The following is a 19,601-nucleotide window of genomic DNA, read 5'->3' as shown; positions in this document are numbered from 1 at the left end:
CAGGTAGCTGTCTTCCAAATCTCTTGGCATAACTGAGTGAGTGCCTCCAATGGGGCATCTGTTTGTTGAAATATCTCAATCGGTATGCCATCAATTCCCGGAGCTTTGTTCTTTGCCAGTTCTTTCATTGCAGCTTTGACTTCTTCCTTCATTACCATTGGTTCTAGATCATATGCCACTTCCTGAAATGGATGAAGATCCATCAGTTCCTTTTGGTACAGTGACTCTGTGTATTCCTGCCATCTTCTCTTGATGTTTCCTGCATCATTCAATATTTTGCCCATAGAATCTCTCACTATTGCAACTCGAGGCTTCAATTTTTTCTCAGTTCTTTCAGTTTGAGAAATGCTGAGCGTGTTCTTCCTTTTTGGTTTTCAGACTCCAGGTCTTTGCACATTTCATTATAGTAATTGGCTTTGTCTACTCGAGCTGCTCTTTGAAATCTTCTGTTCAGCCCTTTTACCTTTTCATTCCTTCCATTTGCTTTAGCTATTCTCTGCTCAAGGGCAAGGTTCAGAGTCTCTTCTGTCATCCACTTTGGTCTTCTCTTCTTTTCTTGTCTTTTTAGTGATCTCTTGCTTTCTTCATGGATAATGTTCTTGATATCTTCCCATAATTCATCTGGCTTTCGGTCATTGGTGTTCAGTGCATCAAATCTATTCTTTAGATGATCTCTAAATTCAGGAGGGATATATTCAAGATCATACTTTGGCTCTCTTGGACTTGTTTTCATTGTCTTTAACTTCAAGTTGAATTTGCATATGAGCAGTTGATGGTCTGTTCCACAATCAGGTCCTGGCCTGGTTTTGGCTGAAGATATTGAGCTTTTCCACCGCCTCTTGCCACAGATGTAGTCAATCTGATTCCTGTGTGTTCCATCTGGTGAAGTCCACATGTACAGCCTCCGTTTGTGTTGTTGAAAAAAGGTGTTTGCAATGAACAAGTCGTTGGTCTTGCAAAATTCTACCATACGAGTTCCAGCATTATTTCTGTCACCAAGGCCAAATTTTCCAACTACCGGTGATTCTTCTTTGTTTCCAACTTTTGCATTCCAGTCACCAGTGATAATTAACACATCCTGATTGCATGTTTGGTCAATTTCAGACTGTAGAAGCTGATAAAATTCTTCTGATTCAAATTCTTGAGCTGTAAGGGCATTAAAGCCAAGAGGTTGACTCTATGCCTAGGTGGCAGGTGGAGGAGGGTAAGGACCCAGTACATACAGCATGTCCTCCATGGTTGTACATACGCCAAGCTAGACTTGCAGGTAAGTGGTGTGTAGGCCAGTTAAGAAGGCCCGGATTTATTCTAAAACATGGGCTTTAAACATATTATTTTGCTTGGAACAGCACAGGAAGGAGGAGAATCAGGAATAAGAGGACGAAACGGAATGTGTGGCTAATTGCCTCCTTGAACAACTGCCTCTTTCATCTTCAGATCCGATGAACTGGGTGATCCCCAGCTACCATTACTGCATGTTTTAATCAAAGGATCTAGAAGAATCCTTACTGAAAGGGAGAAAATACAGAGTAGAATTTTGAATTCTCGTGGAATCCAGGATTTCTGGAGCTATGTAGGCTGAGATCTTTAAACCTTAAGCCAAAAATCTCTTCTAAAGTCTTAAAACCAAGCAATAGTTTATCTCAACTAATAAGGTATTTCTGCCTCGAGCATTCTGCTCTTTTAATATCTGTGTATATTGGAGCAGACTGACAGTAGCAACTGGGTAGGTTAGAGAGAAACCTAAGGGGCGGTGAGTTTTATGTTAATGAAGGAGGACCAACTTGGACAAGGAGGGTGAGAATGTATATTAATGAAGGAGGACCAACTTGGACAAGGAGGGTGAGAATGGTTGTACAACTTGAAAAATGTAATCGGTGTCACTGAATTGGACAAGGTGAAACTGTTGAGGTGTATGCTCTGCTGTGTATATTCTTAACAACAATAACGAAATAAAATTATTTAAAAAAAAATTCTAAGGTTTCCAGAAAACAGGTTACCTCTCGTGGAACTTTTTGGGGGCTAAGTAATTTGTGACCCTCAAATGAAAATAAACTCAGGATGTCAATGATGATACTTGAGTATTATTTTTGTACAAATGTCAATTTTGAATATTGACATTTGTAACACAAGTAATATAATTAAATACATGCACGTATCTGGAAAAGAATGCCACTTCAGTGTATTAGAGCTTTTGAAAATCATTTTAATAAGTTTATAGGAAAAAAAATGTCCAGGAAATAACATTTTAACTTAGGCAATACTTGTCTTATGGATGACTCATAAGTACACTCTGACCTTGAGTGTTCACAGCCCTTTGGAAGCGGCATTACAGACTCATTGGTGCTTTATAGAGGTTTTTGTTCGGGGAGCTGGAATTCCAAATGAGGCACAGCTAGGAAGGCCTGGAAAAATATGATAGAACCATTGTGTGGAAGGAAGATTCACTTGTGTTTTGGAGCAAGCATTGGAAAGATAACTTCTGGTTACCTAGTGCCGCTCTGACAAGAATATACCACAAATGGGATGGCTTGAACAAGCAAGAATTTATTCTCTTACAGTCTGGAGGCTTTAAGTCTGAGTTCAAAGTGCCAGGCTCTGGGGGCTGGGTGAAATCTTGGGCTTCAGCTTTGCCTCCTGCTCCCAGCCCACTGGAGCTAGAGAATTTTCTTCACTCAGATAGCTCCTGACTGCTGAGGCTGACAAGCCCAAGGTTGACAAGTAAAAAGGTACAGTCGCGATGTTCCCAAACCACGTGGCAGGCCGTTAATTCAAGTCCATTGAAAATCCCAAGGTTGGCAGAGCATGGCAGGCTGCTGAACAACACAGCTACATGCAGGGTTCAAGCATGCCATAAGCTAGGGCCCATTCCCCAAGGCTTCTCCTTGTATACTGGAACCAGACCACATCCCTAAGGCAGCTACTCACCTGTTCACAGTAGATTCCACCATGGAGTTGATTACCAGTCTCTTCATGGGGAGTACCACACTACATCCATCTGCCCAGCCACTCAACCAGGCCCAGTCAAGTTGACACACAAACTTAACCACCACAATAACTTTTATGAAGAGAGGCAGGGAAGAGTCTGTGGGGCAACAGAATAGGTTTAGGAGTTAGCAGGAGAGAATGGCAGGTCTTAAGAGAGAGATGAGTAGCAGTGGGAGGCTCCAGAGAGCATTAATAATCTCATGGGATGGCTGACAGATGCCATGAAATACCTGGAAAACATTGACTAGCCATTGAATTTTCATTTCCTATAGGCCTAGTTGTATCTATTAGAAGATAGTATTACTGCTTCTACATAACAATAGAACTAAAGGGTGAGAGTTTGGGTTATTTATTTGAACTATTGGGACTTTTGCATGTCAGGTTAAATTATACTCAGCCCCCTTACAAGCACAGCTCTTGCCCAACTTCCTGTTTGAGGATGGTTCAAGCTCTTTTTTGTGGCTTTCATTTTGTTTCTTCACCTCAGTCTCATCTGTCATTTAAGATCATTGCTGGTTTTGCCTTGGTTTAAATCCATCCAGCATTTGGCTTCTCAGCTTCCTGGTGCTTGCAGCCCATGGATGGTCACCGTGTCCCTCCACTTGATGTCTGCAGCCTGTTCGCTTGGCCTCACCCCCTATCACTAGAAAGGCTCTTCCTCTGGAATCCTATCTGTAACCTAACTATTAGATCCAAAGCTTCTCTCCATCTTTTTTACTCCACTGACCCTGCTCTTTGACCTTGCCTGCATCTCCAGTTCCCCAGCCCTTTCTTTGTGTTGTCTTTATTGATTCCCTTGAACCATGCTTCCTTTCTTTCTTGACATAGATTCTTTGGTCACCAGTTCATCTGTCCTCTTGGCAGCGCTATCAGCTTGGCCCCTGTGACCTTCTGAAAGTTGTCATCTTGTTTAATCTTTATTGTAGTCTCTTACCTTCTGTGCCTGAATTGCTTGAATGAGCTGGAGAGAATTTGGTAGCCCTCAGTATTGGCCATTCGAGACTTGGTTATTCCAATGCAGCAGGGGAGTCTCTTTTTCTGTCCGCCTGTTTCAGCCTCACCCATTGCTCTGATCTCTATCTGTATAGCATGCCTTCCTTCCATAGCTTTAGACTCACATAACCAGGTCCTACTGGACCACCCCATGGAGATGCTCCCTAAGTAGCTACCGGTACCACAACGTTGTCACGCCAAGCCCAGTCTCAAACTGTCCACTTTTCCTTGTTGTTGTTAATGCCGTCAAGTCGTCTTTGACTCATAGTGACCCTATGCATAGCAGACCAAAACACTGCCCGGTCCCATGCCATCTCCGCAATCCCTGCTATACTTGAGCCCATCGCCATAGCCACTGTGTCAATCTATCTCATTGAGGGCCTTCCCCTCTTTCGCTGACCCTCCACCTTACCAAGCATGACATCCTTCTCCAAGGAATGGTCCCATCTGGTGAAGTCCACACGTGTTAACATGACCGAAGTAGGTGAGATGAAGTCTGGCCATTCTCTTCGAAGGAGCATTCTGGCTGTACTTCCTCCAGGACAGGTCTGTTAGTTCTTTTAGCAGTCCACGATACTTTCAGCATTCTTCACCAGCACCACAACTCAAAAGCATCAATTCTTCTTTGGTCTTCCTTATTCATTGTCCAGCTCTCACATGTATATGAGGTGATCGAAAATACCACGGCTTGTGTCAGGCATACCTTAGTCCTCAAGGAGACATCTTTGCTCCTCAGTACTTGAAAGAGGTCCTTTGCAGCCGACTTGCCCAGTGCTATACGTTGTCTGATGTCCTGACTGCTGCTTCCATTCGTGTTGATTGTAGAACCAAGCAATGTGAAGTCTTTGACAACTTCATTCTTTTCTCCATTTATCATGCTGCTGCTTATAGGTCCAGTTGTGAGGATTTTTGTTTTCTTATATTGAGATGTAATCTGTACTGCAGACTGTAGTCTTCAGTCTTCATCAGTAAGTGCTTCAAGTCATCCTCACTTTCAGCAAGCAAAGTTGTGTCATCAACATATCACAGATTGTTAGTGATTTTTCCTCCAATCTTTATGCCATGTTCTTCTTCGTATGGTCCAGCTTCTCGGATTATTTATTCAGCATATAGATTGAATAAGTAAGGGGAAAGGATACAACCCTGATGCACTCCCTTCTTGATTTTAAACCATGCAGTGTCCCCTTGTTCTGTTTGAACAGCAGGCTCCTGGTCTATGTATGGGTTCCTCATGAGAACAATTACGTGTTCTGGAGTTCCCATTCTTCTCAATGTTATCCACAGTTTATGATCCACACAATCAAATGCTTTTGCAAAGTCAATAAAACATAAGAAAACATCTTTCTGGTATTCTTTGCTTTGAGCCAAGATCTGTCTGACATCAGCAATGATATCCTTTGTTCCACATCCTCTTCTGAATCCAGCTTGCATCTCTGGAAGTTCTCTGTCAATATACTGCTGCAACTGTTTTTGAATTATCTTCAGTAAGATTTTACTTGGGTGCGATATTAATGATATTGTTCGATAATTTCCACATTCTGTGGGATCACCTTTCTTTGGAATGGGTACAAATATGGATCTCTTCCAGTCAGTCGACCAAGTAGCTGTCTTCCAAATCTCTTGGCATAACTGAATAAGTGCCTCCAGTGCGGCATCCCTTTGTTGAAACATCTCAGTGGATATCCCGTCAATTCCTGGAGACTTGTTTGCCAATTCCTTCAGTGCAGCTTCAGCTTCTCCTTTCAGTACCATTGGTTCTTGATCATGAGCCACCTCCTGAAATGGATAAAGATTGACCAGGTCATTTTGGTACAATGACTCTGTGTATTCCTTCCATCTTCTTTTGATGTTTCCTGCATCATTCAATATTTTGCCCATAGAATCTTTCAGTATTGCAACTCGAGGCTTAAATTTTTTTCTCAGTTCTTTTAGCTTGAGAAATGCTGAGCGTGTTTTCTTCCCTTTCGGTTTTCTAACTCCAGGTCTTTGCACGTTTCATTATAGTAATTGACCTTGTCTGCTCAAGCTGCTCTTTGAAATCTTAACGTTCAGCTCTTTTATCTTGTCAGTTCTTCCATTTGCTTTAGCCATCCTCCACTCACGGGCAAGTTTCAGAGTCTCTTCTGACATCCGTTTTGGTCTTTTTTTTTCTCATCTTTTTTAATGACCTCTTGCTTTCTTTATGGATGATGTTTTTGATGTCATCCCACAGTTCATCTGGTTTCCGGTCATTGGTGTTCAGTGCATCATATCTATTCTTTCAATGGTCTCTAAATTCAGGAGGGATATATTCAAGGTCATATTTTGGCTCTCATGGTCTTGTTTTAGTTGTGTTCAACTTCAAGTTGAGCTTGTATATGAGGAGTTGATAGTCTGTTCCACAGTCAGCTCCTGGCCTTGTTTTGGTTGAAGATACTGAGTTTTTCCATCGCCTCTTACCACAGATATAGTCAGTCTGATTCCTGTGTACTCCCATCTGGTGAAGTCCACACGTGTATAACCACTGTTTGTGTTGTTGAAAAAAGGTATTTGCAATGAATAAGTCGTTGGCCTTGCAAATTTCTATCATGCTATCTCCAGCATTGTTTCTGTTACCAAGGCCAAATTTTCCAACTACTGGTGATTCTTCTCTGTTTCCAACTTTTGCATTCCAGTCACCAGTGATAATTAACACACTGTTAATTTCCTTTGCAGCATGTGCTAATAGCGTTATCAATTTCCCTTGTAGCATGTGCTAATAGGATCTACCTAGTGATCTAAACCAGAAGCATGGTGGTCAGTTGTGTTGGACTCTTACCTCTCCCTCAGCTCCCCACCTAAATCAGTTGTCATTTCTACCTTCCCTAGTGTTTGGTTGAACCATATGAAGTGACTGTTTTGTTGGTCAGAAATGGTCAGGTAGCCACAGTTTCATGGCTTCAGCTGCTTTCTGCTGTTCTTTCTCCCGTGTACTTTGTTTCTTTCTAGACTGCCAGCATCTTTTGCCTGGGCTTTTTTGTTAGTGCCATTAGCTCATTACCGCCAGTATTTCATCTCAGTCCTCATGTGACTGCCGTTTTCTTCTTTGTGAGACACAAATCTGTCTCTTCCTCCCACTTAAAATCCTGTCTAGCCTTCCTCACTTTGGCTGCCTCCCCTCAATGCACACACTGCTTCTTGTGCCCTTGTTGCTGCTGTACTTAATTTGTGGTGGTTTTCCACATAGGTCAGTTCTGCCTGAGTGCATTTGCATGTGAGAGTCTGCCTGGAATCATCTTCTCTCCTTTGTCTTTCAGACTTGCACTTGGTGTTGTGTATTCTATGCTCCTCAGGCAAAGTTATTCATTCCCCTTTTTGCCCCAGTATATCGTATACACCTTCTGTTATACAGTAAAACAAACCAAACTCACCGCCATTAAGTCGATTCCAACTCGTATCAACCCCTGTTGGGTTTCCAAGGTAGTAAATCTTCACAGAAGTAGACAGCCCCATCTTCCTTCCACAGAGCGGCTGGTGGGTTTGAACTGCCAGCCTTCTGGTTAGCAGTCAGATGCTTTTAGGCATTGTACTACCAGAACTCCTCACAACTAGATAGGACTGCCTTATTTTTCCGGGTCTTGTAAGTTTTCCCCCTCTGGCAGGATACAGTTAGCACTTTCTGTCACTCTCTGTTTAGTGGAAAATATTTGTGCTTTTCTTCTCGGACAGGTTTCTGTCTTAACGAAGGTTACGGCTTTTACCTGTTTTACTGTGGTGCTTAAAACTTTATTGTAGCAACCTGTTTATATATGTTTCCTTTATAGGCTCATCTGCTTGAGGTCAGGGAAACATGTCTTAATTAGTGTTACTCCTAATGCTTAGCACGAGCTTGTCACATATGATATAAAGGTTCCATACATGTTACATGACTGAAAATCTAGTATACTTAGAATTTGTGGGGGGTTTTGTTTGCTTTTTGTAAGGTTTTAGGAATTCTCTTTCTTGGAAGGAAGAAAGAAAAAGGATTTTTCACATCTTATTTTAATAAGGTGCTGCTGTGGGACTTAGTCATAAAACAAGACTGTTTTCTTGTTTCTTGGCTTCTTTTAGCATGAGGATTTAGATGGAGTAAGTCATTGCAACTTTGTGCCCCAGGTCTCGAGTGTTAGATGGGAATTTGCATGATAGATGCCTGTTCACTGATTGGCCGTGCCAAGCATCCAGTGCTTTTGAAAGGGCTTCAGGATGGCAAAGTGCTGTATAAATTTAAAGGATTAATATGTTAATGGCAGAATACTGTTTATGGGTGTGAAATGCCCTGTCAGGTTGGATTTGGATTTGTTTTTGTCTCAACCAATTTGCATGTCACTCAGTCTGGCACAGAAAGGTGTCATTACCGAGCTCTGCCCACTTGGTCTTTAGGGTTCGATAGGCCTTGGGGGCAAGAACTGACGGGCCCTAGTTTTGAGAAAGGCACCATTTGAAAGAAGACTTCACCCTTACCAGCCAGAGCTGTTAACTCTCTCTGCAGTCTGTGATCTGAGCCTTCAGTACTCCCAGAGGTGTCTGCAGGCCATACTGCAGGGGAGTCGACCTTGCGGCTGGCTGAGAAAAACATTTGTTTTTAAAAGCATTCTGAGGTTACAATTGCCTACTGAACTTACTTGGCTAACCAGGCAGTTCTTAGGCTTCCTGGGAAAATGAACCTAGCTTTTCCTTTCTGTTTCTGTTCTGTTCTTTGGGCGAGGGGGTTGTTTTCACCACGTATCTTTGAATTCCATAAGCACTTCCTCAGTTTTATAAAACTTTTATTACTTTTGGATTGTGGAAGTAACACACTGTAAATAAAAAACAAAGCTTCACATTAAAACGTCTCAACAAAGTGGAAAAGTAAAAGGGGCAGAAATCCTCCCCACCCCCAGGTAGTATTTTCCCACCTTCCAAGACTGTCACCGTTGAGCATTGTGTAGCCTCGTAGGCCTTGCGTATGGGTTGCCATGTATAGGCAGCTATAAGTAATTTTTGAAAGCCAAATTCGAGTCATGCTGTACATGAACTTTTTCTCCAAAGCATTACAACCTTGTATGATGGTTACCATTTCATGGTGGTTGTGTCTGGAAAATTTCCTGGTGATGTTTGTACACTGTGACCAGATGGAAGTTCGGATTCCATTTGGACCTTTTAATGCCTTGAATGGATCCCTTAGACACATTAAAGTGTGTCTACTCAGAGGTTATTTAGACCGTTGCCTTTATCAATTACTTGTTAGGATGTGGGTGGGAGAAAGGTAAGATCTGAGGTAGTGACACTGCAGAGAGCCAGGACCGGGCTCACTGGGAAGGGGCTGGGATGGAGAGATGAGAGGTAGTCTTCCAGAAGAGGGTACTTGAAGGCAAGCCACTGGAAGCAAGCCACCTCCTTGACAGTTTTGGTTAGGTCAGCCTGACACTGACAGGTGGAAAGTCGTGCTTTTTACATTTGAGTTAATAAATTAATGGGCTCAGTGTTTGAGGCAGTGCCAGTGAATAGAATTGAGGTGCTGGGGGGCAGGAGGCAGCTGTTAGACACTTCTGTTCTCCTCCTTCCCATATCTGAGTTCTGCCTTTGATGTGAAGAAGAGAAATAACTGCAACTCTTTAAGTGGACTTTTGTCTTTCTCTCATAGTGTTCTCTCAGAGGACCAAGACAGTTACTTGTGTAATGTCACCTTGTTTAAGAAGGCAGTTGACGACTTCAGACACAAAGCCAGGGAAAACAAGTAAGATTACTTGGTGTGGTGGTGGTTTTTTAATTTGTTAAATCTCTTATACAATGGCTTGGACAACTTTGTTTTCCGCCCCCAAATGTAGATTCATCGTTCGTGACTTCCAGTATAACGAAGAGGAGATGAAAGCAGATAAAGAGGAAATGACCAGGCTGTCTACTGACAAGAAAAAGCAATTTGTATGTGTTCTTAATATTCAGTACTGTTCAGTTAAACACAAGAAAAGGTGGTATTGCTTAGATTTAAAAGAAAGTAAAGCAGCTATGGTTTTGCTTTCAAGACATTTGTGTTTCCATTATTTGTTTGTTTTTTTGAATAATCAGAATGACTTTTCTCTAAGCAAGCTTAGATTTGCAAGGTAGACCTTGACATTAATTACTCTTTTTAAATCCTCATCAAAATTTAGTTTTAAATGCATTGTTTTAGTTAGGTTTCCTGTAGTGTGGGCTATTATTTTTAGTTAAATAATAAAGTTCTTTTCAGCAAGAATTTTCATTTTTTTGAGGCATATTTTATAAATCTTTAGTCTTTTGTTGAAGCAATTTGTATTGAAATCATTAAGGAGTTAGCGTCATAGGTGTGGTGGGGAGCAGGATGGAGTTATGAAGGTGAAAGATGCTGTCAACTTTCCTGCCTTCGTCAAGAGTAGGATTACTGTGAAGGCCGCTGTGAAGGGGAAACGTGCAAATGCGTTTCTCTTGTAATGTGTAAGCAAATAAAGCTAAATCCCATTTAAAATTATTTCATTGCTTTACAGACCAGGCCCTCATCATTGGGAGAAAACCAAACAAGTTATGTCCAATAAAAGCAACTTGTTAGGGAAGAGCCAGAACCCTTCTTAAGAACAGATCTTAAAGATTTTCACCTTTTTTGCTTATCATCTTTGTTTAAGTTAATGGGTGGTTATAGCCACAGGAGCCTAACAATGTTCCCCAGGTAACTGTTAGCTGAACTGATAGTATGTCTTTGAAGTATGGAAAGGAGGCATTAAGTTATTTGAAATCTCTTCCTTTAAAGAGAGATTTTTATTTAGTACTAGGAATCAGATTAAATATTTCAAGTTCAAAAGGAACTTACATTACATGTTGTTGTTGTTGTTGTTGTTACATGCCATCGAGTCAGACCTGACTCATAGCGACCCCTCCTTGGGTTTCCTAGGCAGTATCACTACGGAAGTAGATTGCCCCATCTTCCTTCTGAGGAGTGGCTGGTGGGTTTGAACCGCCAGCCTTAGCCTTCTGGTTAGCAGTCAAGTGCCTTAGCCACTATGCTACCAGAGCTCCCTACATTACATAGAAAGTCATTAAGATTTCAGAGCTTGGAGAGGTTTCAGAGATCTAGATCCACCCCTTAGTTTGTAACTGTGGATGAGGAAACTGAGACCTAGGACTGTTAAATGACGCATCTACCTAACTGTTAGTCTCTGTTCCTGGGAAGTTGGTTGTAAGTTGAATTCTGTTTTAAATATATTAAATGTTTTAGAATATTGGTTTTGGTTTACAAACTTAGGACACCCCTATATTTTGTTCGAGTTTAAACTCCTTTTATCAAAACATAGCCCTTTTTCTGTGGAGTAAATTGGTTCTTTGTACTTCAGTATCTGTTAAGGTTATGGAGTAGTGGCTAATCTTTTAACCTAATTTAAGTAAAGGGTCTAAGAGAATGAGAATAACACTTGTAATATTTTTAAGTGAAATATAAGTCTTAATTCTTCTAGATTCCTAAATGGCTATTGTTTCTTTTAAAAAAATACTTGTTCTGTTGCATTGCTTTTTTCAAGATTAAATTTCCAATGATTGATCATTTTTTCCTCCCTTTTCATAGGGACCTCTTGTGCGATGGCTGAAAGTGAATTTCAGTGAGGCATTTATTGCATGGATTCATGTGAAAGCATTAAGGGTTTTTGTTGAGTCTGTTTTAAGGTAAGGAAAGTTGAGCCTAAAGAGTTCACGGGTCCCTTGACGTTGGTCCTCCATCATTACACAGTGAAGCAGTAGGAAAGGGAGCTGAGAAACCAAAGTTCCAATCATGAGGGGATTCGTCAGTATCACGCAGCTGATGGCGTGTATATTACGTCAGGTTTGGAGAAGGAGATCCTTGCTGCTTGCTGTGCTCTCGGGTTCCTTTTTTATGTAATACTTAACTTAAAAGGAGATTGTAAAATATTAGCAGATTGAAGAATACAGTCTGCAGTATGGATTACGTCTCAATATAAAGAAAACAAAAACCCTCACAACTGGACCAATGAGCAGCATCACAATAAATGGAGAGAAGATTGAGGTTGTCAAAGAATTCACGTTGCTTGGTTCTACAATTGATGCCAACGGAAGCAGCAGTCAGGACATTAGACGACGTGTAGCATTGGGAAAGTCAACTGCTAAGGAACTGTTTCAAGTGCTGAGGAGCAAGGATATCTCCTTGAGGACTAAGGTGTGCCTGACACAAGCCATGATAATTCCAGTCGCCTCGTATGCATGTGAGAGCTGGACAATGAATAAGGAAGACTGAAGAAGAGTTGATGCTTTTGAGTTGTGGTGCTGGTGAAGAATGCTGAAAGTACCATGGACTGCTAAAAGAACTAACAGATCTGTCCTGGAGGAAGTGCAGCCAGAATGCTCCTTGGAAGCAAGAATGGCCAGACTTCATCTCACCTATTTTGGTCATGTTGTAAGGAGGGACCATTCCCTGGAGAAGGATGTCATGCTTGGTAGGGTGGAGGGTCGACGAAAGAGGGGAAGGCCTTCAATGAGATGGATTGACATGGTGGCTGTGTTGATGGGCTCAAGTATAGAAGGGATTGTGGGGCTGGCGCGGGATCGGGCAGTGTTTCGTTCTGCTGTGCATGGGGTCGCTATGAGTCGGAAATGACTCAATGGCACTTAACAACAACAACAACAAAATATTAGCCCCCAAAAAAACCCAAACTCACTGCTGTCCAGTTGATTCCAACTCATAGCGACCCCTCCTTGGGTTTCTGAGGTGGTATCACTACAGAAGTAGATTGCCCAGTCTTCCTTCTGAGGAGTGGCCTTCTGGTTAGCAGTCACTAGAGCTCTCCCAGTGTTTGTTTAAAAGGAAGGAACCCTGGTGGCACAGTGGTTAAGCACTTACCTGCTAACTGAAAGGTTGGCAGTTCAAACCCAATGGCTGCTCCATGGGAGAAAGATGTGGTGTTACGCTTCCATGAAGATTACAGCCTTGGAAACCCTGTGGGGCAGTTCTGCTCTGGCCGGTAGTGCCACTAGGAGTTGGAATTGACTCAGTGGGTTTTTGTTTAAAAGAAAGCTCCTTCAGATATCTTTCATATGACTTTGATTATTAACCTAATATATTTCTACATTTGGAGATACTTAAAATCAATTGAATTACTTATCTGCAGCAGTGTTCCTTATTTTCAAATTTCCTTAGATTATCCACGTAGATGTGGGGAATCTCATATTCTTTATTGTTGTAAACATATTAAGTAAGCTTATGTTGTACCATCCGTGTTTTCTGGGGGTATTCACAGATAACCTTAAAAATTCACTAGTAATTAAAGTAATTCCTACAAGAGAACTGGCTTTCATTTTAAAGAACGATTTCTAGTGAACAGTAGGGACCAGAGAAGGTTTGAATTTCTCTGTATATTCATTGAACTTGTAAAGATGGCCTTTAAAATGAGATTCTCTCTCCCCTTTAACCATGATTGAAATAGTGTGAGAATATTTGCTTGAAAAAGAAAATCTCTTTGTGTTGCTCATATTGTGTACTGTACTTTTGCTTCTTTATAAGGTACGGCTTGCCAGTGAACTTTCAAGCAATGCTGCTTCAGCCCAATAAGAAGACAATCAAGAAACTGCGAGAAGTGTTATATGGCTTGTATAAACATCTAGACAGCAGTGCAGCAGCTATTATTGACGTAAGTGCTTACTGGATGGCCTGGGTAGAATAGGAACTGGAGTAAATTTCAGGAAAAATGATTGGGAGAAGATAGAAAAGGGAAAGTAAATATTGTGATGCTTAATCTTTTTTGACTGGGTCTTCAGTGAACTCTGACTGTGTTTGTTAGACACAGGAAGCAAGGAGTGGACGTACAGTATCACGTGACTGACTCATGTGCAGACCTTAGGCTTGGCTAATGGATGAAGCAGTAGTGCCTGTGCTGGTATTTAGGAGGCGTTTTTTCTTGAAGCCTTTTTCCATTATCTTATTTACAGTTGAATAATTTCTCCTACAGTCTTTCTCTTCCTGATGTTTAAAATGTTTTCAATATTTTCATTTGTTCTGGAATTTTTGTTGTCATGGAACTTAAAAAGCTTCTGTTAAAAGTTTCATTCAACTAACAGGTATGGAGTAGGTTGGCATTTTGCTAGGCACTTTCACGTGCAGTTTCACTTGTATTTTTTCTTTTGTTTAGCCTTTCACTTCTTTGAAAGAAATCATCTGTAGCTGTTACAATCTCTCTCTTCTCTGTGCAGAATTGCATTCCTAGGACATTGTAAGTCACTTGCCTATGACCACTAGATTAATGAGTGAAGGATCTAGAATTGAAACCTAGCACTCAAGACTTAACCTTAAGTCTTCCAGGTGGAGGGCCTACTTCTAAAAAAAGAGTTTGTTTTTTCCATTACTTTATTAAACATACAAAATACTAGTCCAAATTAGATTCAAAAGACAGAAAAATTACCCTGTCAGATTGTCATGGAAGTTCATGGGATCTTTCTGGTTCTGTGCTTAACCTTACTGTGGCATGGTAACAAACAGTTGGCAGACTAGTCCCTGTTCACGGACCATACTTTGAGCAATACTAGGTTAAACAATTAAATGTAAGAAAAAACAACAAAAATCCTCCAATCATTGAAATCAAAACCCAAATTTGTTCTCTTGAGAGCAGAGGACTTACCAAGTGGAAAAGTAGTAACGGTGTGATGGGGAAATCAGTCACAGAAGAAAAAACAGCAGTATATTTGATGCCATGACAATCCTGAGAGAGCGTTTTAAGGCTTTTGCACAAGGCCGTTAGACTAGTGAGTAGAGCATCTAGAGATGCAGGACTTGAGTCTTTCTTAACTCCTCTAGATCAAGGGGTTACTCCAGAAAAGGTTTGGTTTTTTTCATTACAATATGAAGCCTATCAAAACCTTATTTCATTGTTTCACATCCTCTTTACCTTTTACCCAGAACACACCCTATTTTGAAATCCTTAAGTTGGTATATATTGCTGTTAACAATTTTATATTTGATAACACTGAATTCTCAAGCTAGGAATTTTACACTTTATGTAAGATTTTTAAAAAGCAGTCGAATGAAGCAATTTGTAGAAATGTGAGGTGTGGATGAGATTTTCTGAGTTAACCCTCTGGCTTTACCACTCAGTGACCATGACCTTAGACAAATTACGTTACTTCTCTTTTCCTCAGTTTTCTCACCTATAAAATGGGTGTGATAATAGTCCCTCCAATGGAGTACTGTTGGAAGGGTCCAATGAGTTAATGCACATAAAGCATTTAGAACAGAATCATAATAGATTCTCTCCACCTGTTATTTGTAGACTTTTTATAACCATAATGCTTATCTGTCTCTGGGAGCCTCCCAGATGTATTACTTACAAATAACTGTGTAGAGAGTTCGTTAAAGGTAACATTGAAGCAGTAGGTTGAGCTTAGCTGTAGTGTGTGAACCGTGGTTATTTTCTTTACAGTTCCAAGTATGTAAAATGAAGACATGGACATGTTTACATTATTTCCTTACATAAATCAAGTTTTGAAAGCAAACAGAACTCTGCACATTCTTGGATGACTTCTGACTTATCTGAAAGACCTTAACTTCCCAAGGGATGCTCCAGGCATGACAGCCATGGACGCCATCATGTAAACCTGTACACCCAAGGCTTTCTGTTGGGACATTGCCTTAGAGGGTGTGCTTTTTCCCAGCCTTTCTTGCTTTCAGGGACTCATGAGACCTCATAACACCACATAGTTGAACACGGTGTCCATGTTGTTGGAGGTTGTATCTTCAGGTAAATTCCTAGAAGTGGGATTTTCCTAGTTCAAGGGTAAATGCATATGTAGTTTTGTTAGTCGACTCAGAATTGCCCTTCATAGATCTTGTGCCGTTATTCCCACTGGTGGTGTGAGAATGCCTGTTCCCACAGCCTTGCCAGCAGATCTGGTCAGTCTCTTGAGTGAGAAATAGTATCTCAGTGTAGCTTTCATGTACATTTCTATTTTTATGGGAGTAATTATTCATGGTTTGAATTCATTGATCACTGGTTCTCTTTGGTTTCCTACATATACTGTCAGTGCCATCTGCAAATTGTTTTGTTTTTTCTTTTCTTATTCTTATGCTTTAGTATGCTTTTTCTGTTCTAATTGCATTGCCTACTACCACCAAAAAAAAAAAAAAAAAAACCCGCTGCTGTTGAGTCGATTCTGACTCATAGCAACCCCTTTTGAGTTTCCAAGGTGGTAAATCTTTACAGAAGTAGATTGCCCAGTCTTCCTTCCGCAGAGTAGCTGGTGGATTTGAACCACCAACCTTCTGGTTATCGGTCAGGTGCCTTAGGCATTGTGTTACCAGAGCTGCTTCCGGTATCACCAGAACAGTGTTATTAGTTGTGGAGTTAGTGACATCCTTGTCTTGTTCCTTCCTTTAGTGGGAAGCCCTCTAAGGTTTCCTCATTGAGCAGTCTGCTGGCTTTAGGAGTGAGTATATAAATTTAGAACATTTACAATTTTTGTAATTAAAGAATTTTTTAATAGGTATTAACTCTTTGGTGCTTTGTTGGAGGGAAGCGGTAGAACCTGAGCATTGTAGAGGTGCAGGTGCTTTTCAGTCATTAACTGTGGCTGACCACTCCATTTGTATAATGCAGAGGAAGGCCTTGCTGGCCGGGAACAAGAACAGTACAGTACGAGACCAAGTACAAACGCATAGCTCTGCTCCTCTGCTCCCAGGGCCCTTGCCGGCGCTTCCCAGCAAGCTGCTTGTGTGCCCAAGATTCTCCCAGCGTCCTCAGGCTCTTGCTGGTGCTTTTTTCTTTGTTACTCTTCCCAACGCTTCCTCCTGCCGGACTTGCTGTTCTTCAAAGTCAAGCTCAGCTACTGCTGCTTGGCTTTCTGGGGCGCAGCTGCTGCTCCGTGTGTAGGTGGTTCCCCACGCTGGCAGCATGTCAGTCTGTAGGCTTTCTAAACTGAAATCTTTGGGAATTGTATCTAGTAATCTGGATGTTTAAATAGTGCGTCTCGGTATTTCTGAGGCATGGTTGTATACGAGGAACGACTGTTTTACACAGTTCTTGCAACACTTTCTGTGCTACTTGGAGCTTGTGTGGTAACTACTTCTCCCTTCCCCTCCACCCAGCTCCTCACAGAACCTCATCCTATTCAGTCAATACTTGTGCATATGTTAATGATGGAATGTTAGCATGGTGAGTAAGGTACAAAGGAGAAAAAAGAAGAGTGATTTATTAATCTTTATTCATTAATGCTTAAGAGTTGGCATTCCTGTTAATTATATAGGAATGCCTGTAAATGTATGTTTGCGTGCATGCGTGCATATAGTAAATCACTTTTTGATGGTCGTCTTTGTCACTTCTTCCCCTAGCCCCCAGCCATTAAAAATAAGGGCAAGGAGTTTAGGAGAAAGCATGTTGTTGTAACAGTTGTTACCTGCCATCAAGTCGGCCCTCGTCTTGCGGACCCCATGCACAGTGGGTCCGTAGGGTTCTCACTGAAGCCTGTTGAACATCACGACAGCCTGAGAGCCTCCGGTGACAGCAGGTGGTGGTTGTACATGAGGAGCTGTGGCCTGGAGTCAAAACCAGGTCCTGGCTGCACAGAGGGCAAGAATTCTACCACTGAGCCAGGAAAAATACAATGATTATAAATGAATGAGGGTGTTCCCACATGTTCCTAAAACCCACGTGCCCAACAGCCTTCTGTTTTCCAAACGTTTCTCTCACTGTGCTTCCCGACGGTCACATCCACTCGATAGCTCATTGTAAGATATAAAGGCCAGAAAGTATAGTACCAGCTTTATGGTTTGGGTTTGGTGGTGTTTTGAAATGTTTATTGAGGTAATTATAGATTACTGTTGTAAAAAATAATAAAGAGAGATCCATTGTGTACTCTGTCCAGTTTCCCTAGTGGTTACTTTTTTAAATTGTGTTTTTGGTGGAAGTTTACACAGCAAATTAGGGTCCTGTTTAACAGCTTCTGTACACGTTCTCCACTGACTTGGTTGCATTCTTCACAGTGTGTCAGCATTCTCAGCTCCATGCTGGTTGTTCTGTTTCCATTCATCTAGCTTTTCTCCCCCTACCCCTACTTTCTCATTTTTGCTTTCTGGTAAATATTCACCATTTGGTCTCATACAGATGACTGTTTAAAGGCACATAGTACTCATGGCTGATACTGTTTATTTGATAAGCCAGTCTATTTTGGCTGAAAAAGTGACCTCCGAGAGTGGGTTCAGTTCCAAGTTCAAAATACATCTCACAGCAGTAGTCTTCGAGGTTCCTCCTGTGTCTCCCAGTCTAGGCAGTCTGGCCTTTTTGCAGGAATTTGAGTTTTGTTCTCCATTTTTCTCCTGTTCTGTCCCAGACAATTGGTGTGTCCGTGATCAGAACAGTCAGTAGGGGCAGCCAGGCACTATCTAGTTCTTCTGATCTCATGATAGATGAGGCCATGGTTGGTTTAGTGTTTTTTATGTTATAATACTTTACCTTGCTTACCTTGTTTTATGCCAGTTAGAACTGTGTTGCTTCTTAGTATTTCTAAAAGCCAGTCATTACCTTGCTGTGGATAAAATGTTTATAGATGGAGAAATACAGAAATACAGAAACAACCAGTGATACCAGTCATTTACAAAAATTATAAATTGCAAAGAGGACTAAAATAAGTAGTAAATTTAATTTTATTTAGTAGCATTAGTGGAGTGAATAGATGAGCATATGAAGAGCAGCCATCATTTTTCTAACATTTATAGGGTCTCATTTGTGCATCACTTAGAATCCATGAAAAACCAGTTTTTCTTACCAGATAGAAGGAAATGAGTTTTTGCATTTTCATACAGTTGTGGTTAAAATATATGAGGCCTGTTTGTTACATAATTTCCTACCAGTACATTCTTACAACATATATGTATAAAAAGTGCTATCTTTGAAACCACACTTAGTTTGCTTTTATCTGTTGTTGTTGTTGTTGTTATATGCCATCCAGTCATCCCTGACTCATAGCATTTTGTAAACCTTGTATTTCACAAGCACAATGCTATATAAACTAAGCCCTAGATTTAAAAAGTAATTTTTTATAGTAGACAGGAACAGGAATGGTAGAGTCATGGTTTAACACATAGGCTTTTTGAGTCAAAGAGCTTGAATCTGACTGTAGTAGTTATTTTCAAACTTTCTGAGACTCACTTTCCTCATTTGCAAAATGAAGGTAAGAATACCTAACTCAGGTTAAATTAACATAAGTGTATAAACTGGGTGCACGGTGAGTAGTCAAGAGGAAAGGTAAGTGCTACTATTTTTTTCTTCTCTTTTTTTTTTCCTCCAGTTCTGTGTCTACATAGTTGAGTAATTGTCTGGTTTTCCCCCTAGGCTCCTATGGATATTCCAGGCTTAAACCTCAGTCAACAAGAATACTACCCCTATGTGTACTACAAGATTGATTGCAACTTGCTGGAATTCAAGTAAAAATCTACTCCTCACCAGACAGTCTTGTCCTTGTGTTGGTGTATGCTACCGGAACCCGGCTGCCGTGTGACGGTGCTTCTGACGTGTCCCCTGGGCTGGCTTCTTCCCCTTTCCCTAGGCGAGTTCTCCCACAGTGGTCCGTTGCGCAACATTTTCTTTTTAAAGGAAAATCGCTGTATTTTTTCTTTTTATTGATCAGGTTTGTAAATGTGTACCAAA

The 19,601-nt window shown here is 41.0% G+C and overlaps 1 protein-coding gene across 1 annotated transcript in view; it reads left to right on the top strand.

Moving 5' to 3' along the window:
* ATP6V1C1 (ATPase H+ transporting V1 subunit C1) overlaps positions 1-19,382 on the top strand; it is a 38,987-nt gene extending 19,605 nt beyond the window's left edge. The window contains exons 8-12 of the mRNA XM_007934803.2: positions 9,605-9,697; positions 9,789-9,882; positions 11,528-11,625; positions 13,475-13,601; positions 19,287-19,382. Of these exons, the coding sequence (XP_007932994.1) occupies positions 9,605-9,697; positions 9,789-9,882; positions 11,528-11,625; positions 13,475-13,601; positions 19,287-19,382 (508 nt within the window). The remainder of the gene's footprint in view (positions 1-9,604; positions 9,698-9,788; positions 9,883-11,527; positions 11,626-13,474; positions 13,602-19,286) is intronic.
* Positions 19,383-19,601: the final 219 nt, after the last annotated feature.

Source organism: Orycteropus afer, unplaced genomic scaffold, assembly GCF_000298275.1.
Source record: "Orycteropus afer afer isolate SDZICR_OR568_19922 unplaced genomic scaffold, OryAfe1.0 scaffold00021, whole genome shotgun sequence".
NCBI classification, from domain to species: domain Eukaryota; kingdom Metazoa; phylum Chordata; class Mammalia; order Tubulidentata; family Orycteropodidae; genus Orycteropus; species Orycteropus afer.
The sequence above is the reverse complement of the archived record's forward strand: the minus strand, read 5'-3'. Positions and strand labels throughout refer to the sequence as shown.